Here is a 15512-nt window from a genome sequence, read left to right as displayed (position 1 = left end):
AATTAAAACGCTGATTAACAAAAAGGTTTACCTTAATTCCTTCGATCCGAAATCCAAGGGATGCAGAAGAACTGATTGTTTCGCGCCACTGCATATATCGAGGTTTGGTGATAGCTTTTTGAGATGATTCTTCAGGAGTTGGTGCATTTGGATCAATTTCAACCATTTTTTGGAACATATCCTTTAAAAATAAAAGGATTTCTCATAGAATCATAATATATACACACATATATATATATATATATATATACACACATATATATATATAAAATCAGTTAAATCTATTATAATCAAACTTTTGTGTTTGTCTGTAACCAAAACTATGTCACATTTAACAAAAGGTTTTAGGTTTTTATTCAGATATGTTGAGAATTATTTTCATGTAATTAATTCTATTAATCTATTAATATCTACGAGGGTCGTCCCAAAAATAATGCCTCCTATTTTTTTATTTTTTTTTTAATTTTTTTATTCTGCTTGAATGGGTCAGAGCAGATTGCAAATTGCATTATGACAACCGAACATGCATTCATGACCTGAAAGTTTCATCTCTCTGTTGCAGATATTGATGGTGTGAAAATTAAGAAAGCAACCCATCATGGACGCACGTCAGAAGTAGAGATGCATCATTGAATTCTTGAACACAAAAGGTTGCTTATTTTAAATGCTACCATTTCCATCTTTATAGTTTTTAACGTCTTCAATTTTAAAAAAAAAAGGGGGGGGTTACTTTTGTAAAGACTCTCATAGATATGTAGATTGCCTTCAAAAAGTCTAAGGCAGTTCTTTGGAATGAACTGATATTTTTTCTTTGTTTTAAAATGTTGAGGGTGATAGCAATTATTGTCCAGGAATATTATTTAGACAGTTCTTTTGGTTTAGATTGCAAGTTCTCTGAACATTTTGTTTTATTGCCATATGAAACACATTTTGACTTGATTCCAATCATATAGGAATTCTTTTAGATAAACCTAAATATGCATGTCATAGTGCATTTTTTTGTTTTGTACACAGATTGTAGGATGCATTTATATGTATGTATGACACGGATTGTAAGATGCATTTATATGTATGTATGACACGGATTGTAAGATGCATTTATATGTATGTATGACACGGATTGTAAGATGCATTTATATGTATGTATGACACGGATTGTAAGATGCATTTATATGTATGTATGACACGGATTGTAAGATGCATTTATATGTATGTATGACACGGATTGTAAGATGCATTTATATGTATGTATGACACGGATTGTAAGATGCATTTATATGTATGTATGACACGGATTGTAAGATGCATTTATATGTATGTATGACACGGATTGTCAAGTGTATATACGTGTGAGCATATCTTTGAATTTGTATTACAACTTCTGTTTCTATTAAACAAATTTGATAAGACTAAATATACACACACATGAATGAAAATAATAAAAAAGACAAATATTTTTCCTAAAATTAATATATGCTTATTTATATTTACAGATAAGAATAGTGCTGATCTTATTTGTTGGAGACGCCCCTCCATCGGATTAATGGACTATCTCATGATGTCACTTCCTCTGGTGACGTCACTTCCAGTATGGAGTACCGGTGCCTGGCAGTCTGGCATGCGACCAAGCAGGTCGGGTGCACACACCCAACCATTGAGGAATGGTATTACTCAACTCACTTTGCCTGTAATTTACGTGAATACACTTTTCGTTCCTAAAAATCCTGTGTTCTTTCGTTTATTACCATTTAACTCCATAACATTAAAATTGCATGTGACAACATAGATGCAGGTCATGAACCAAAGGAGCATCAGAATTTCTACTAGGGATGAATCCTGTGTCAACATGAAGATGATCTTCGTCAACGCAAAATAGCAGGAATTCTTTCAATACCATTTTCTACTGCTGATAGTGTGATCACAAGAAAGCACAAAACCTCACCCAGGTCACCTCGGGACATTTGAAAGAACCTTGCGTCTTGTGAAAAGAAATGCTGAAGAGGATCCTCAGTACAAAGCCGCTGACATTGCAACACAAACTGATATCAGTCTCAGAACATTGCTATCTTCACAAGCTGGGCTACTATGGTAGAGCTGCGAAAAGGAAAATTCTCTTTATCCTGCCAATATCAAGTGCAGAAAAGATTGGATTTATGAGATGGTGGAGATACCTATGACCTTTTGTATCAATGTCATTTTCTCTGATGAATTATGATTGGTTTTATTAGCAAGAGTTTGACTTAAAAAGACTGCAACTAACGCTGAAACATGTCGGGTTTCTCGGTTATGGTATGGGGTGTAATTTGGAGTGATGGTTGCTCAGACCTGATGGAGTGCGAAGGAAACATTAATTCTGCTAAATATGCCATGCCTAAAAGGGTCCTACTATTAAAAACAGCAAAGGAAATGTCAAGCAAGTGTGACCATTTATTTTTGATTTTGTTCTATAAATTATAAGTTTACTGAAATAAACTGTTTCTATGGTTGTTTATTCTTTTCTGTCATGTAAAACCTCTATTTTTCTTATATTAAGTTTTAACTTCTATTTTTAGTCTTGTTTTTTTTATCTTTATTTTTAATATTCTATTATTTTGTAAATTTTATATTTTATAGGTTTCTATTTTTTGCATTATGGAATCTTTTATGAGTTTTTATGGGTAAAGTTAATTCATATATAGGTCTTGTAAAAAAAAAAAAATGTCCAAGAGATACTTAAATACCACAGATAAAAAACAAGTTTGATGATTAACAAGGTTCTATCAGAGCTTTCAAAATTTAATCTACCTGATTAATTTATATGCATATATAGTAGTATGAAAATATATTTATAGCAAGTAAGCTACACAAAAACGTTCATGTTTCATTATCAGAGGAAATCATCAGGCTAACAAAACATATATATATAAGTGACCTTGTTTATCTTTCTGTGTGAGTAACGGTCTTTACCAAACTCCTGTCAATTTTTGTTCTACAAACTTGAAACTTGATATACAGGGTATTTAGATCTGTGAAACAAATTAGGGTTGGTTTATAGCTGCTAGGGGGGAAAAATATTTTTAAATTTGAAACTTGGCAGGTCTAAGTCAGCTAAACATGTTTCTATGCATGCACAAATATACATTTATATTTTAAAAACATTTTAAAGTTTTTGTATGCATATGGATTTAGGTAAGACAATGTTTTGGTTTCGATTCTAGCTGATGGCAACAAAGTCATTTTTTTTTTTTTTTTTTTTTTACTTTCGAAATCACTACATATATTGGGTACAATATAATAATCAGTAGAGAATTTGTTTTATAATAAATTCGAAATCTGCATAAATTAAAATATATTTAAGCGTATTTTACAACTAAACACTGAATGACCTTCTAGTTGACTTTTGATGCAGGTGGCATTTGTAAACAAGCAAATAATATATACATATATTGCCTTTGTTTAATCATGAGAAACAATGGATACCTCCTGTAATTGTGAAGTAAGGGTTGCACAATCCTCAACAACTCATGAATCAGCAGCAATTGGTTCCAGTGGCAAGAAAATCCAAAACAACTGGAAACAGTGCCAAGATCAGCAGAGAGCACATACAGCACCTGGTATTCCCAAATGGTCACCCATTTTAAAATGCTTTGATTACTAATGAGGGTATGACTAATGATTTCGATGATCGTTTTGATCACCACGGTTATAACAATCAACCAATCAGAAGCTTCAAAAGTTATTAAAAAAAATGTTGAATTTTGGATTCAATCAGTTCGCCATCGGCCTGTCTCGAAACGACCCAAGATCGTGACTGCATTGATTCTTCGCCGATTTGATTTAATGCCGCCATCTTTGTTTAACATAATGTCTCAACACAACATTGCTTAACTTCTGTGATCCAACGGGAACTAGTGTGTTAATGTTTGATTACGATGTATAATTACAAATATAAACAATTTTAATAATTTAAAAAAAAAAAAAAAAAAAAATGTTTATATTTAGAATAATTTATAATTATTGAAGTTTTGTGAAAACAGAAAAAAATAAAAAAATTAACCTTATATTAAAAAAATAATCTCCCTTCCTTTTACAATAAATATTTCCCTCTATCTCATGACAAAAAAACAAAACTCTTTTCTTATGTTTTCTTTACAGTTGTGTAGTGTTGTAAGTAAATGAAGACGTAAAAAAAAAACCCCTCTTTCCAAGGCTTTATTGAACAAAATTCACAGCTATCAAAGCAAGAGAGAAAGAACTGTCTTTTAAAGAAAAATGAACACGTGCAAAATCACGTGGCAAGAAACTGAATTTGCATATCTTCTTTTTTTTTTTTTAGTAAGAACAAAACAATTTAAATGAAAATATAACAAGTTGCCACGTGCATCAAAAGCCAACAGGTGTTGATTCAAAGTTTTCGTTAGGTTTCAACAAAATAAACCTAACCAATCCATGTAAAGTTTTTTTTGCACTTCTTTGTTATTAGAAAATTGAAATATTTAATTTCAACTAAAACCAATGGTATCTCCTGAATTGTCATGCTGCAGTAATGAACACATTAAAAAATTACGAAAAAGCGATACGATAGAAAATCAGCAAAGAAAATAGTTTTCAAAGAAATTAGACATTTTATCTTACATAAAAACTAACCCGCATTTTTATTAGCAGGGGAGGTAATTCTTTTTTGAAAACTAAAACTTAGGTGAAATTACAAAAGAAATAGAAATGAAAAATATGTATATATGTTATGTTCATCTTGAATTATTTCTATTTTTATATGAAAATTGCCAGACGGAAAAAAAAGCGCAAACAATGAGTTATACGTTATTTTTTTGTTATTTGTTACCCGTTTTGATATTAATTAATTCTTCTTCATTAATATTACAAACTGAGTTATTTCCCCTTGTGTTTAAGTCACATGTCATACATGACAAAACAAACATGGCCAAAATCATTTCCGTTGAATGATGGAAATACGTGTTTTATGTAATATTCCAGAAATATTAAACTAATTGTGACATGACAAATAGGTAGATAACATTGCTTATTGTTAAAACTGACAAAAAAGTAAGTAGTCATTGTTTTTAATAAAAACTTGATTTTTCCGCTGTCGGATTTTGCTACAATAATGAAGTACCAGCTTTTTTATTCCTGATGAGAAACATGTGTCTGCATAAGTGTATATGCTATTTCGCATCACACTGGTGAAGGGGGGGGGAGGTAATGATTCCCAACTAGCATTTAGGTAGATGCTTTTTCCAGAAAAGTAAATGAATATGTTCAATTATCAGTATTACAACTAAAATAAAAATATAATAACTGGCAACACATCTTTCCCGTAACTTGAACGGTTTGCGACTCAATTGTAGAGCATCGAACCTCAGTCTCCAAGGTTTTCAGTTTCACTACATCTAATCACCCTTTACATTAAAAACTTACAGTTCGAAGTTTCGGATTTTCTCGGGCCTTCACCAGTTCCTCTTCTAAATAGGTCCGTACGCCCATTTTAATGTCCATAACACAGGGGCAGTTAAAGCCAGTCAGTAAATCCTCCAATTGAAGAAATTCTATAAAAAATAAAATAATGAACAGTGTGAAATTTATTATATATATATATATATATATATATATATATATTTGAACTCTACCTACCTGACATTGTCCGGGAGTTTATTTTTTTTTTTAAGTTAACAAACCCAAAGGGAGAGAACTCTGTATAATTACACATGATTACTTCCCTTCGATCTGTTTCAGCATGTAAGGGAAAGACGTCTTCACTAACAATTATTAGACAGAATAAGTATATATAAAAAAAAATTATTTACACGTTTTTCAAAAATTAGAATCAATAAGTGTATCAAAATCACAATTTAAAATTTCATTGGAATCAGGAAAAACGTTGGAATCTTCCCATCACTAAGATTATATATATACTGGGTGACCCCCCCCCCAAAAAAAAACGGGTCCCAACTCTAATTAGGCCCGGTTTTTTAGTGTTTTATCCGAAGTAAATGAAACTTTGGTCATAACTAGTTTATTATATTCAAAAAATCACATCAAAACACTAGGGTCTTTGGCCTTTTTTTTACTCCGTTCTACAGCATATGTTCTAGATATACTTTATGTTTTTTTGCTTTTTTTGGGGGGGGGGGTCATCCTGTATTAGTGGCCTGGCAAAGTCACAAGGGAGACAACCAAGCAAAAAAAAAAAAAAACAAACAAAAAAAATCCAAAGCAAAATTCATCCCAAAGCAGCAAAACTAAAGCTGGCCTGCCAGGACACTATATACAAATTTGGGCATATTTTATTGGTTTGAAAATATAGGTTCTCTTTTACCAATTGTCATAAAATTTTAACCGTAGAATAGTATTATAATCTTCAAATAACCTGCAAATTTTCATATAGTTCCGTCCCATAGAATCAAAGATATGAGCATTACAATATTCAATTTGGCTAGGAGTATATATGTATAAGAAATGTAAAAATACCAGCGGTGGTTGACGTTATGTTCTGAGAAAAATAGAAAAAACGAATTAAATTATTAAAATAATCAACGTTTCGTCCTTATTTCAGAGGACATCTTCAGGATATTGAAGTAAAAATGCAAGAAAAGAAAGTCATAGATCGTACGAAAAGGAGAACAGTTTTTGAATCCTACCCATGTCGGGAAGGACAAACATGTGTGCGTATGGGAAAGTTGGGTTGTTCGATGTCTATATATACACTTTTAAAAATGCGTTAAAATAAATATGTACATTTTTTTTTTTTTTTTCCTCCTGTAAACTTATTCATTTTGTTGAAATATTTAAGGAAAAACGATTAACCAGGATCTGTTTTGATATTTTGTTCTTTGATTATTATTTTCCCTATGCTAGGGGTTAAATGGTAGAAGCCATTTCTTTGCGTAATAGTATTAGTATTTAATATTAGTCTGATTCTAAAAGTCTTCTTTAAGCTCTATCTATCACGTATTTAATAATTTTCGTTTGATCTAAATTAAATGAGTGATCGTGTTCTGCACAATGGCAAAAGAATGCATTGAGGGCGTTACCATTCCTTATATCTCTTCTGTGTTCGTTAAGTCTTAATTTCAATTTTCGCTGTGTTTCACCTATGTACGCTTGTTGACAGTTGTTACATGGGATGGAATATATACCGGCATCAGATGGGAGGGTTTTGGGAGAGTGCTTGGTAGTTTTTAATGTATGTTTTATTGTTGTGGAAGTTGTTTGTATCAAGTGAAAATCAAGTCTATTAAGAGTGTCGTAGATTTTTGTATTTTTGGTGTGGGTGGGAATGAAAAGATGTCTGTTTAATAGTGAGGTATTTGCTTTATTTTTCTGTCTGTTTATATTATAGTGTATTTTCGTAGCTTTTTTCTTTGCGTAAGAAATGAAATAGGATGGATACTGTAGTTTTCTTAAAACATTCGTAATATATTGAAATTCATCATTAAGATATTGGGGATTGCATATTCTGAAGGCACGCAAGAAAAAACCAATAATCATGCCAGTCTTTATTTTATCATTGTGGTGCGAGTAGTAATGAATATAATCGTTTTTGTGTGTGGTCTTTCTATGTACTTTGAAACTCAGATCGGTTTCTGATCTGATGAGGAGTATGTCTAGAAAAGCTAGGGAGTGGTATTGTTCGGATTCATGTGTAAATTTTATAGATGGTTCCACTTAATTTATTTCTAATTTGTTCTATTTGTGTGTTTTTAGGGAGAAAATAAGAATGTCATCTATATATCTAAAATATGTGGAGTTGTTAGGAAGTCTGTGTTTAAAAGAGTTGGTTTCTAAGAATTCAAAGAATAAGAAGGCTAGTACACCACTAAGGGGGTTACCCATAGGGAGTCCAAATTTCTGTCTGTAGTAAGAATTATTAAACTGAAAGTAGGTTCTACCAGTGATGAGTTTTATGATTTGTATTAGTGTATCTGAGGAAAAAGGTAGGTCGGCTTTAATTTTGATAAGGTGCTTGTGGAGTAGATTTAGGCATTTTTTGATTGGAATATTGGTGTAGAGGGAAATTATGTCTAAACTATGTATGGTTTTATTTTGTATGTCCATATTTTTTATTCTATTTAGGAGGTCACCAGAGTTTTTGATATGTGAAGTGCTGATGGTGCCCATTAGTGGAGTTAAAATTTGGGCAATGGCTCGTGCTAATTTATGGGTGACGCTTCCGAAGTTAGATACTATAGGTCTCATAGGGACGTTCTCTTTATGTATTTTTGGGAGGCTGTATAATATAGGAATAGTGGGGTGATATTCTATGTTATTTATCCATTTTTTATCATTTCCGATAAGTTTCTTTACGGATTTATTAAAAGTTTTGAAATCTTTTTGTATTGATTTTAAATCTATCGGAGTATATATATCTCCGTCTGCCAATAGTGTGTGCATTTTCTTTAGATATATGTCTTTATCTATTATAACTATACCAACTCTTACGAATGTTTTAAGAAAACTATAGTATCCATCCTATTTCATTTCTTACGCAAAGAAAAAAGCTACGAAAATACACTATAATATAAACAGACAGAAAAATAAAGCAAATACCTCACTATTAAACAGACATCTTTTCATTCCCACCCACACCAAAAATACAAAAATCTACGACACTTTATAAACTTGGGTTTCACTTGATACAAACAACTTCCACAACAATAAAACATACATTAAAAACTACCAAGCACTCTCCCAAAACCCTCACATCCGATGCCGGTATATATTCCATCCCATGTAACAACTGTCAACAAGCGTACATAGGTGAAACACAGCGAAAATTGAAATTAAGACTTTACGAACATAGAAGAGATATAAGGAATGGTAACACCCTAAATGCACTCTTTTACCATTGTGCAGAACACGATCACTCATTTAATTTAGATCAAGCGAAAATTATTAAATATGTGATAGATAGAGCTTAAAGAAGACTTTAAGAATCAGCACTGATATTAAATACTAATACTATTACGCAAAGAAAAGGCTTCTACCATTTAACCCCTAGCATAGGGAAAATAATAATCAAAGAACAAAATATCAAAACAGATCCTGGTTAATCGTTTTTCCTTAAATATTTCAACAAAATGAATAAGTTTACAGGAGGAAAAAAAATAAATATGTACATATTTATTTTAACGCATTTTTAAAAGTGTATATATAGACATCGAACAACCCAACCTTCCCATATGCACACATGTTTGTCCTTCCCGACATGGGTAGGATTCAAAAACTGTTCTCTTTTTCGTACGATCTATGAATTTTTCTTTTCTTGCATTTTTACTTCAATATCCTGAAGATGTCCTCTGAAATAAGGATGAAACGTTGATTATTTTAATAATTTCATTCGGTTTTTCTATTTTTCTCAAAATGAGTATATATATATATATATATATATATAATAATTGGCAAAAAAAAAGTTATAAGTTCCAAATCTCCTCAGCAACTATTGATCAGAATTTAACAAATGAAAGCTTGTTGAAAAGGTAATGAGTCGAATTGTGTAGTGAGCTATGTGACATTTGCTTTTAAGGTCGCACATAAAGGGGATCATCCAGAGCCTATTTTTAGCAATTTTTTTTTACAGCCATAAAATGTTTCAATCATAGCCATTTGTTTTCCTAGTTTTGCATATGAATTACAAACTATCTGATATTTCCCCCTAACCTCTGACCTTGATGGAGAGGAAATTATAACTCGCTGCTATGGTTTCAAATGATCTGAAATAACAGCAAGGAAAGACTTGATTCCAAATATTTCTCATATGTTATATCTCCCCTCTTTGGTTTATGATGCAGACAGGATGTGGTCAATTTTCTCAGGTATGCTCTTAAAGATAGTAACTCCTCTGTTGTGGAAATGATAGAAGGCAAATATAAACGTAGTAGTGTGAGCAAGTGCAACCCAGAAGCACATATAGGGTAAATTAGGGTCTTCTCTGGAGATGTCCTCACCACATGGAAAGCTATCTTTAATGTAGACACATATTCCATGCCAATGGCGATCTTGGGGGTTAGATTTGGATGTTAACTTAGAGTATCCTTTCATTACAAACTCATCTAGGGAAATAGTCGGTTAAAAGCCAGTTTCACCTAGGAATAATAGGTCTAGTTCAGAGTTAAGGTTAAGTGATATATCTAAAAAGTTAGCGGTTTTCTTGTTAGGTTCAACTGTTATGGAGAGTCCAAAGTTATTAGATCTTTGACAGTTTTTGATAGTTTTTTTTTCCCCCGCTTGAAATCACTTTTTCATTTTAAGCCAAGGATGAAGGTTCTCATTTTGGATTTCTCTCTTCTTACTATTAGATCCCATTTTACTAGGGACAGACTTCTCTTTGGACTACTGCACTGCCCGGAAAAAAAACAATTTTCATTATTTCAGCTTTTTTCTAAACTTTCCAATCGGATTATATACATCGTCACACTGGACTTATCTTGGAATACATTTTATCTAAAGAACTATTTTGCATGTTCGATCAACTCGAGGAGTTTCATTCAAGCTGAAATATTATGCGCGGTTTGTTTTTTTATATTAGTTTTTTTATATATCCAATATTTTTTCATTTTTTTATGTGGCAATTTATAACAATAAATTGCGGTTTCACTTAATGCCTTAACTAGCAAATTCTAGCATTGCTACAAATATAACTTGCTGATTTCCTCTGATAACAAGAATAAGAATAGCATTCTTTGAAACTCCGTGTAATAAGAACTTTGTAAATTGTTTTTTGGAGTATTCAGTCAAACAATAAATTTTGATTGTAAATTTCAACTTACAGTTTTAATTTTCATTCTCTTATAATAAGCTCTACTCTCTATTGCGTATCGAACTTTTTTTATTTGGTTGGCATTACATTTTCTATATATAGATACTGTTATTTATATTAGTTTGAAGTTTACCATTGCGTATATCAGGTAAACACTACATCCCTTTGTTTTCATTAATATATATATATGAGAATGTGTGCGAGGACACTTCTCAACCTATATATTCGATGAATATTTAATCTAGTCCTGAAATATGATATATATGCTATTCAGACGTATGGAAAAATTCTCTATCCATTTTCATCTATAATAAAAGGTCTGCTAAGGAGGTCAAAATAAAAAAAACAATTAGTACATGTGAGTGATAGAATTTTTATCTGTTTGCTGTCTCACGACCACACATGCATGAAAAGTTCACATCAAAAGATTACTCATGTTAAGAATAAGTAGGTTTGAAAACACTTTTAAAGATGGTGTCACGTTGGTGTTATGTGCTAGATAATGTCTAGGGGTACACACACAATATATATTGAAACAAAGACTTTGACAAGGTTCAAAAGAGAGTCGCAAATCTGATAGGCCCTGAACTGGCATCTAAGCTTCAGCCTCTGTCCCATCAACGAAACGTTGCATCCCTCTGCCTGTTCTACAAGTATTTTAATGGTGAATGCTCTGACGAACTGCAAGCATTTGTGCCCCCACGACGTGAACACACTCGATAAATCCGACAGGCTGCTAAATCCCACCCCCACACTGTAGAGATCCCTAGATGTAAAAGATATTTCTACTCCAGTAGTTTCTTCCCCAGAACCGCTAGACTTTGGAATTCCATTCCAGGTCCCTGCTTCCCCAACTCTACTGACATGCAGAAGTTCAAGTGCAACGTGAACCGACATCTTGCTACCCAAATCCCTACATAGTACCCCAATAGTTGTTGCCCCTGATAGTAGCCCCCTACACCAAAGTGGCAATGTGCCTTGTTTGGGGTGAAAATGTAAAAAAAAAAAAAAAAAATTATTGAACAGATAAACAATGAAACCAAGTATTTACAAAAGAAAGCGTGCAAGGGAGGTAATCAAATTTTTTGTTAAACTAGCTTTTTACGTGGTGTAACAACAAAGGTTGAGAATAGATATTTTACTTTAGTCAGATTATAAGATCATAAAAATCAATATTTACCAAAAGTCCAGTTCTTTGCGAGGGTGTTTGCAATAGGCTTGTTTCAGGAAATTCCTTACAACCGGACATTATCCCAGGAAATTGGCCAGAGTCATAAATAGTTGAAAGGTCACCCAAACTAAGCATTCCTTCTCAAAGCTGATTTAATAACTGAAGTTATGACGTTATTAGCATCTATTTATAAGTCAGATGGATTTGGAAACTTCTGGAATTTCCAAAATAGAACACCTTGGTGTTGGAAAATTCCAGAGCCCTTGAAAAATAAACATTTTTTTTTTTTTTTTTTTTTTTTTAGATCTCTCCAGAAACGTTTAAAAAGAATTTTTTATTTTCTAATTGTAATGTAATTTATTTTAATAGTAAAAGTTTTACATTATTACATATGATATAATATTAAATTTATATTATTATCTATATTTATTTTATATAATTATTTATGTAAGAAATGATGATTTCTTCATATTTTAAAAGAGAAAAAAATGTCTTCATGATACTGGCCTAATGGGTATTGGGTTTCAATCTCAGCCTGAGTACTTTTTTTTTTTTTTTTTTTTTTTTACTTACAAGAAGTGAACTATTTAGAAAAAACATATTCGCATTCACATATCTCAGTTTCTGTATGAATTAAAATAATAGTTTTGAGTATTTACAACCGGGCAACACCGGGCAGCCTGCTAGTATATATGTAATAAACATTCTAAAACCACAGATGTATTTATTTCACATTTATATTGTTTTAGTGGTGATGGTGATATGTTGTGTCCTACACATGTTTCATTGTATGGTAGAAATTCAAACAAATCTTCGGAGACATAAGTTCCACGAAAAAAAAAAATTTTTTTTTTATTATTAAAAAAAAAAAAAAAAAAAAAAAAAAAATGGCAATTTTTAAAAATCATAGAGAAAAAAATGCCTTGGTTATAACTTAAAACATTCTGGAGATTACAAAAAAAAAAAAACATTTCCGATCATACAAAGAGACAAAATACATATATAGCACCTTATTTGAATTGTGATTTAACAATCTTACCAAATTTTGGTATTTAGGTTTTAAAAGAAAGCAAGAATTCACTCAAAATGAACCATAATAATTCTTCTTTGTTTGCCCCTGCAAATATAACTTTGACCCCTATCATGGTTGTCTTTCATGTTTCAGTGACAATATGCCTCATTTAAAGGTGGACACAGATAAAAAATGATGTAGGAAAAATGAATTCAGAAATAATAATAAAAAAAAAAAAGATAAAAACATTGAACAGAATTTTACGTGACCGATGGTGAGATGAGACATGAAACTACGAACTCAATTACAGTCGTAATTTTTTAAATTGACATTTAACAAATGAAAAAAAAAAGGGGGGGGGACTTACTTTCTCCATCTTCTTTGATAATTTCTCCTCGTGATTCCGGAACGTACATTTTTAAACAATCGTTTTCAATTGTTTCATAGAATTTCTGTTCATTTACATTCAGCTTTTTTAAAATGGTGCCAGGTTCGCCAGCTTGAAAACACCCTGAAAGCAGAAGAAAAAATATTTTGTTATGATTTTGAGTTCAACCGGTGCACTATAATTAAGATGCAGAGAAAACAGATGGGGAAGGGGCAGGATTTTAATGCGCAGGAGGTTCAGTTAGGGCGCAAAAAGACAGTGGACAGTCCGGTTACAGTTAGGGCGCAAAAAAGACTGGACAGTCTGGTTACAGTTAGGGCGCAAAAAGACTGTGGACAGTCCGGTTACAGTTAGGGCGCAAAAAGACTGGACAGTCTGGTTACAGTTAGGGCGCAAAAAGACTGTGGAAAGACCAGTTACAGTTAAAGTGTAAAAAGATTATGGAAAGTCCGGTTACAGTTAAGGCGCAAAAAGCCTGTGGACAGTCCAGTTACAGTCAAGGCGTAGAAAGCCTGTGGACAGTCCAGTTACAGTCAAGGCGCAGATACAGCATTTTAACAAAAAAATTTTAACAAAAAAATTTTAACAAAAAAATTTTAACAAAAAAATTTTAACATAAAAATTTTAACATAAAAATTTTAACATAAAAATTTTAACATAAAAATTTTAACATAAAAATTTTAACAAAAAAATTTTAACAAAAAAATTTTAACAAAAAAATTTTAACAAAAAAATTTTAACAAAAAAATTTTAACAAAAAAATTTTAACATAGAACAAAAAAATTTTAACAAAAAAATTTTAACAAAAAAATTTTAACAAAAAAATTTTAACATAAAAATTTTAACATAAAAATTTTAACATAAAAATTTTAACAAAAAAATTTTAACATAAAAATTTTAACAAAAAAATTTTAACAAAAAAATTTTAACAAAAAAATTTTAACAAAAAAATTTTAACAAAAAAATTTTAACAAAAATATTTTAACAAAAAAATTTTAACATAGAACAAAAAAATTCACAGAAAAAAATTCTTTCCATGAATTCATTTTAGAGCATTCTACTTACTCATTTTAACTTCATTTATTGCGACTTCATACGTAAGCGGCTAATATTTCAGATTATGACTGACAGGGAACTGAGGGGAGTTGAGCAGCGGAATGGTTTTTGATTAGCTTTGCAACATCATGTAGATATTTGTATGTTGCAGAGCATGTTTTCAGACACAAGAGGAAATATGGGAGGTTGGTGGCCCTGATCGCATAAGGTAGAATTAGCTGCAAAGTTCTTGACAAAGAGTTTGGCTTTATCCGATGTTGATGAGATTACCTCAGGTCCATTGATGATGGTTGGGTCAGAGTATACACTACTATTCAGAACCCTGTTTGTTATTTGCCAAAACTGGTGGGAACGAAGCCGCTGCTCAGCTACTTTGGACTTGACAGACTGAGCATATAACTTTCTTGCATTCTTTATTACTCTTTTACAGTGGTTGCTGGCAGTCCTGAAGGTGGCTTTAGTCTCAGTACATCTATTATGTTGAAAGCAATGGAAAAAGTGATTTCTGTGCACAATGGCAGCAGCAAATTCTGGAGAAAACAACAGCTGGCTGTTAGGTTTTTGCTGGAATTTCTTGGGGAGTATGAAGCGGTCTATACAGACAATTAACCATTCTGTCAGGTCTGATACTATAGAGGACACATTCTTTTTAAACATGGAACACAGAAGTATATCTGATATAAATGTACCGAAGCTATCCCAGTCAGCCATAGAGCATCAATATACAGTACGATGGAGAGGAACGACTGAGGGCTTATTACATTTTATTTTTATCTTAATTGAGACAACCAAGTGGTTGGAAGATTTGAGTGGAGACAGGATGGAGAATGAACATAGCTCAGGGAAAGTTGTGAAAAAAAGGTCTAGGAGACTTACATACTGACACTCACTGTCGGGCACATGAGTGAGTCCACGAACAATCTGAATTAGATCATAAGTAAAGAAGAAATTGTGACAGAGCCTCCCCTGATCATATGTCTTATTTGAGTGGGTTAACCATTCCACTTTGTGAACATTTAAGTCTCCAAAGACATGAATGTTAGCCGAGGGATGAGCAGTCAGGTCAATTTTCTCATATGCTCTTAAAGATAGAAAAGTCACTGCTGTGGGGGTAATAGAGTGCAAATATGAA

General features: G+C 32.0%; 1 protein-coding gene across 2 annotated transcripts in view; it reads right to left on the bottom strand.

Moving 5' to 3' along the window:
* Positions 1 to 15512, bottom strand: part of LOC145256355 (uncharacterized) — a 218071-nt gene that overhangs the window by 15897 nt on the left and 186662 nt on the right. For both annotated transcript variants that reach the window (XM_080115174.1, XM_080115173.1), the window contains exons 4-6: positions 13304 to 13447; positions 5416 to 5543; positions 32 to 181 (exon numbers count right to left, since the gene is read on the bottom strand). In XM_080115174.1, the coding sequence (XP_079971300.1) occupies positions 32 to 181; positions 5416 to 5543; positions 13304 to 13447 (422 nt within the window). The remainder of the gene's footprint in view (positions 1 to 31; positions 182 to 5415; positions 5544 to 13303; positions 13448 to 15512) is intronic.

The sequence above is a fragment of the Euprymna scolopes genome, chromosome 32 (genome assembly GCF_053919585.1).
Source record: "Euprymna scolopes isolate OS-2025 chromosome 32, ASM5391958v1, whole genome shotgun sequence".
NCBI lineage: Eukaryota > Metazoa > Mollusca > Cephalopoda > Sepiida > Sepiolidae > Euprymna > Euprymna scolopes.
Note: the sequence above shows the minus strand (reverse complement) of the source record. Positions and strands in the feature narration are given on the sequence as shown.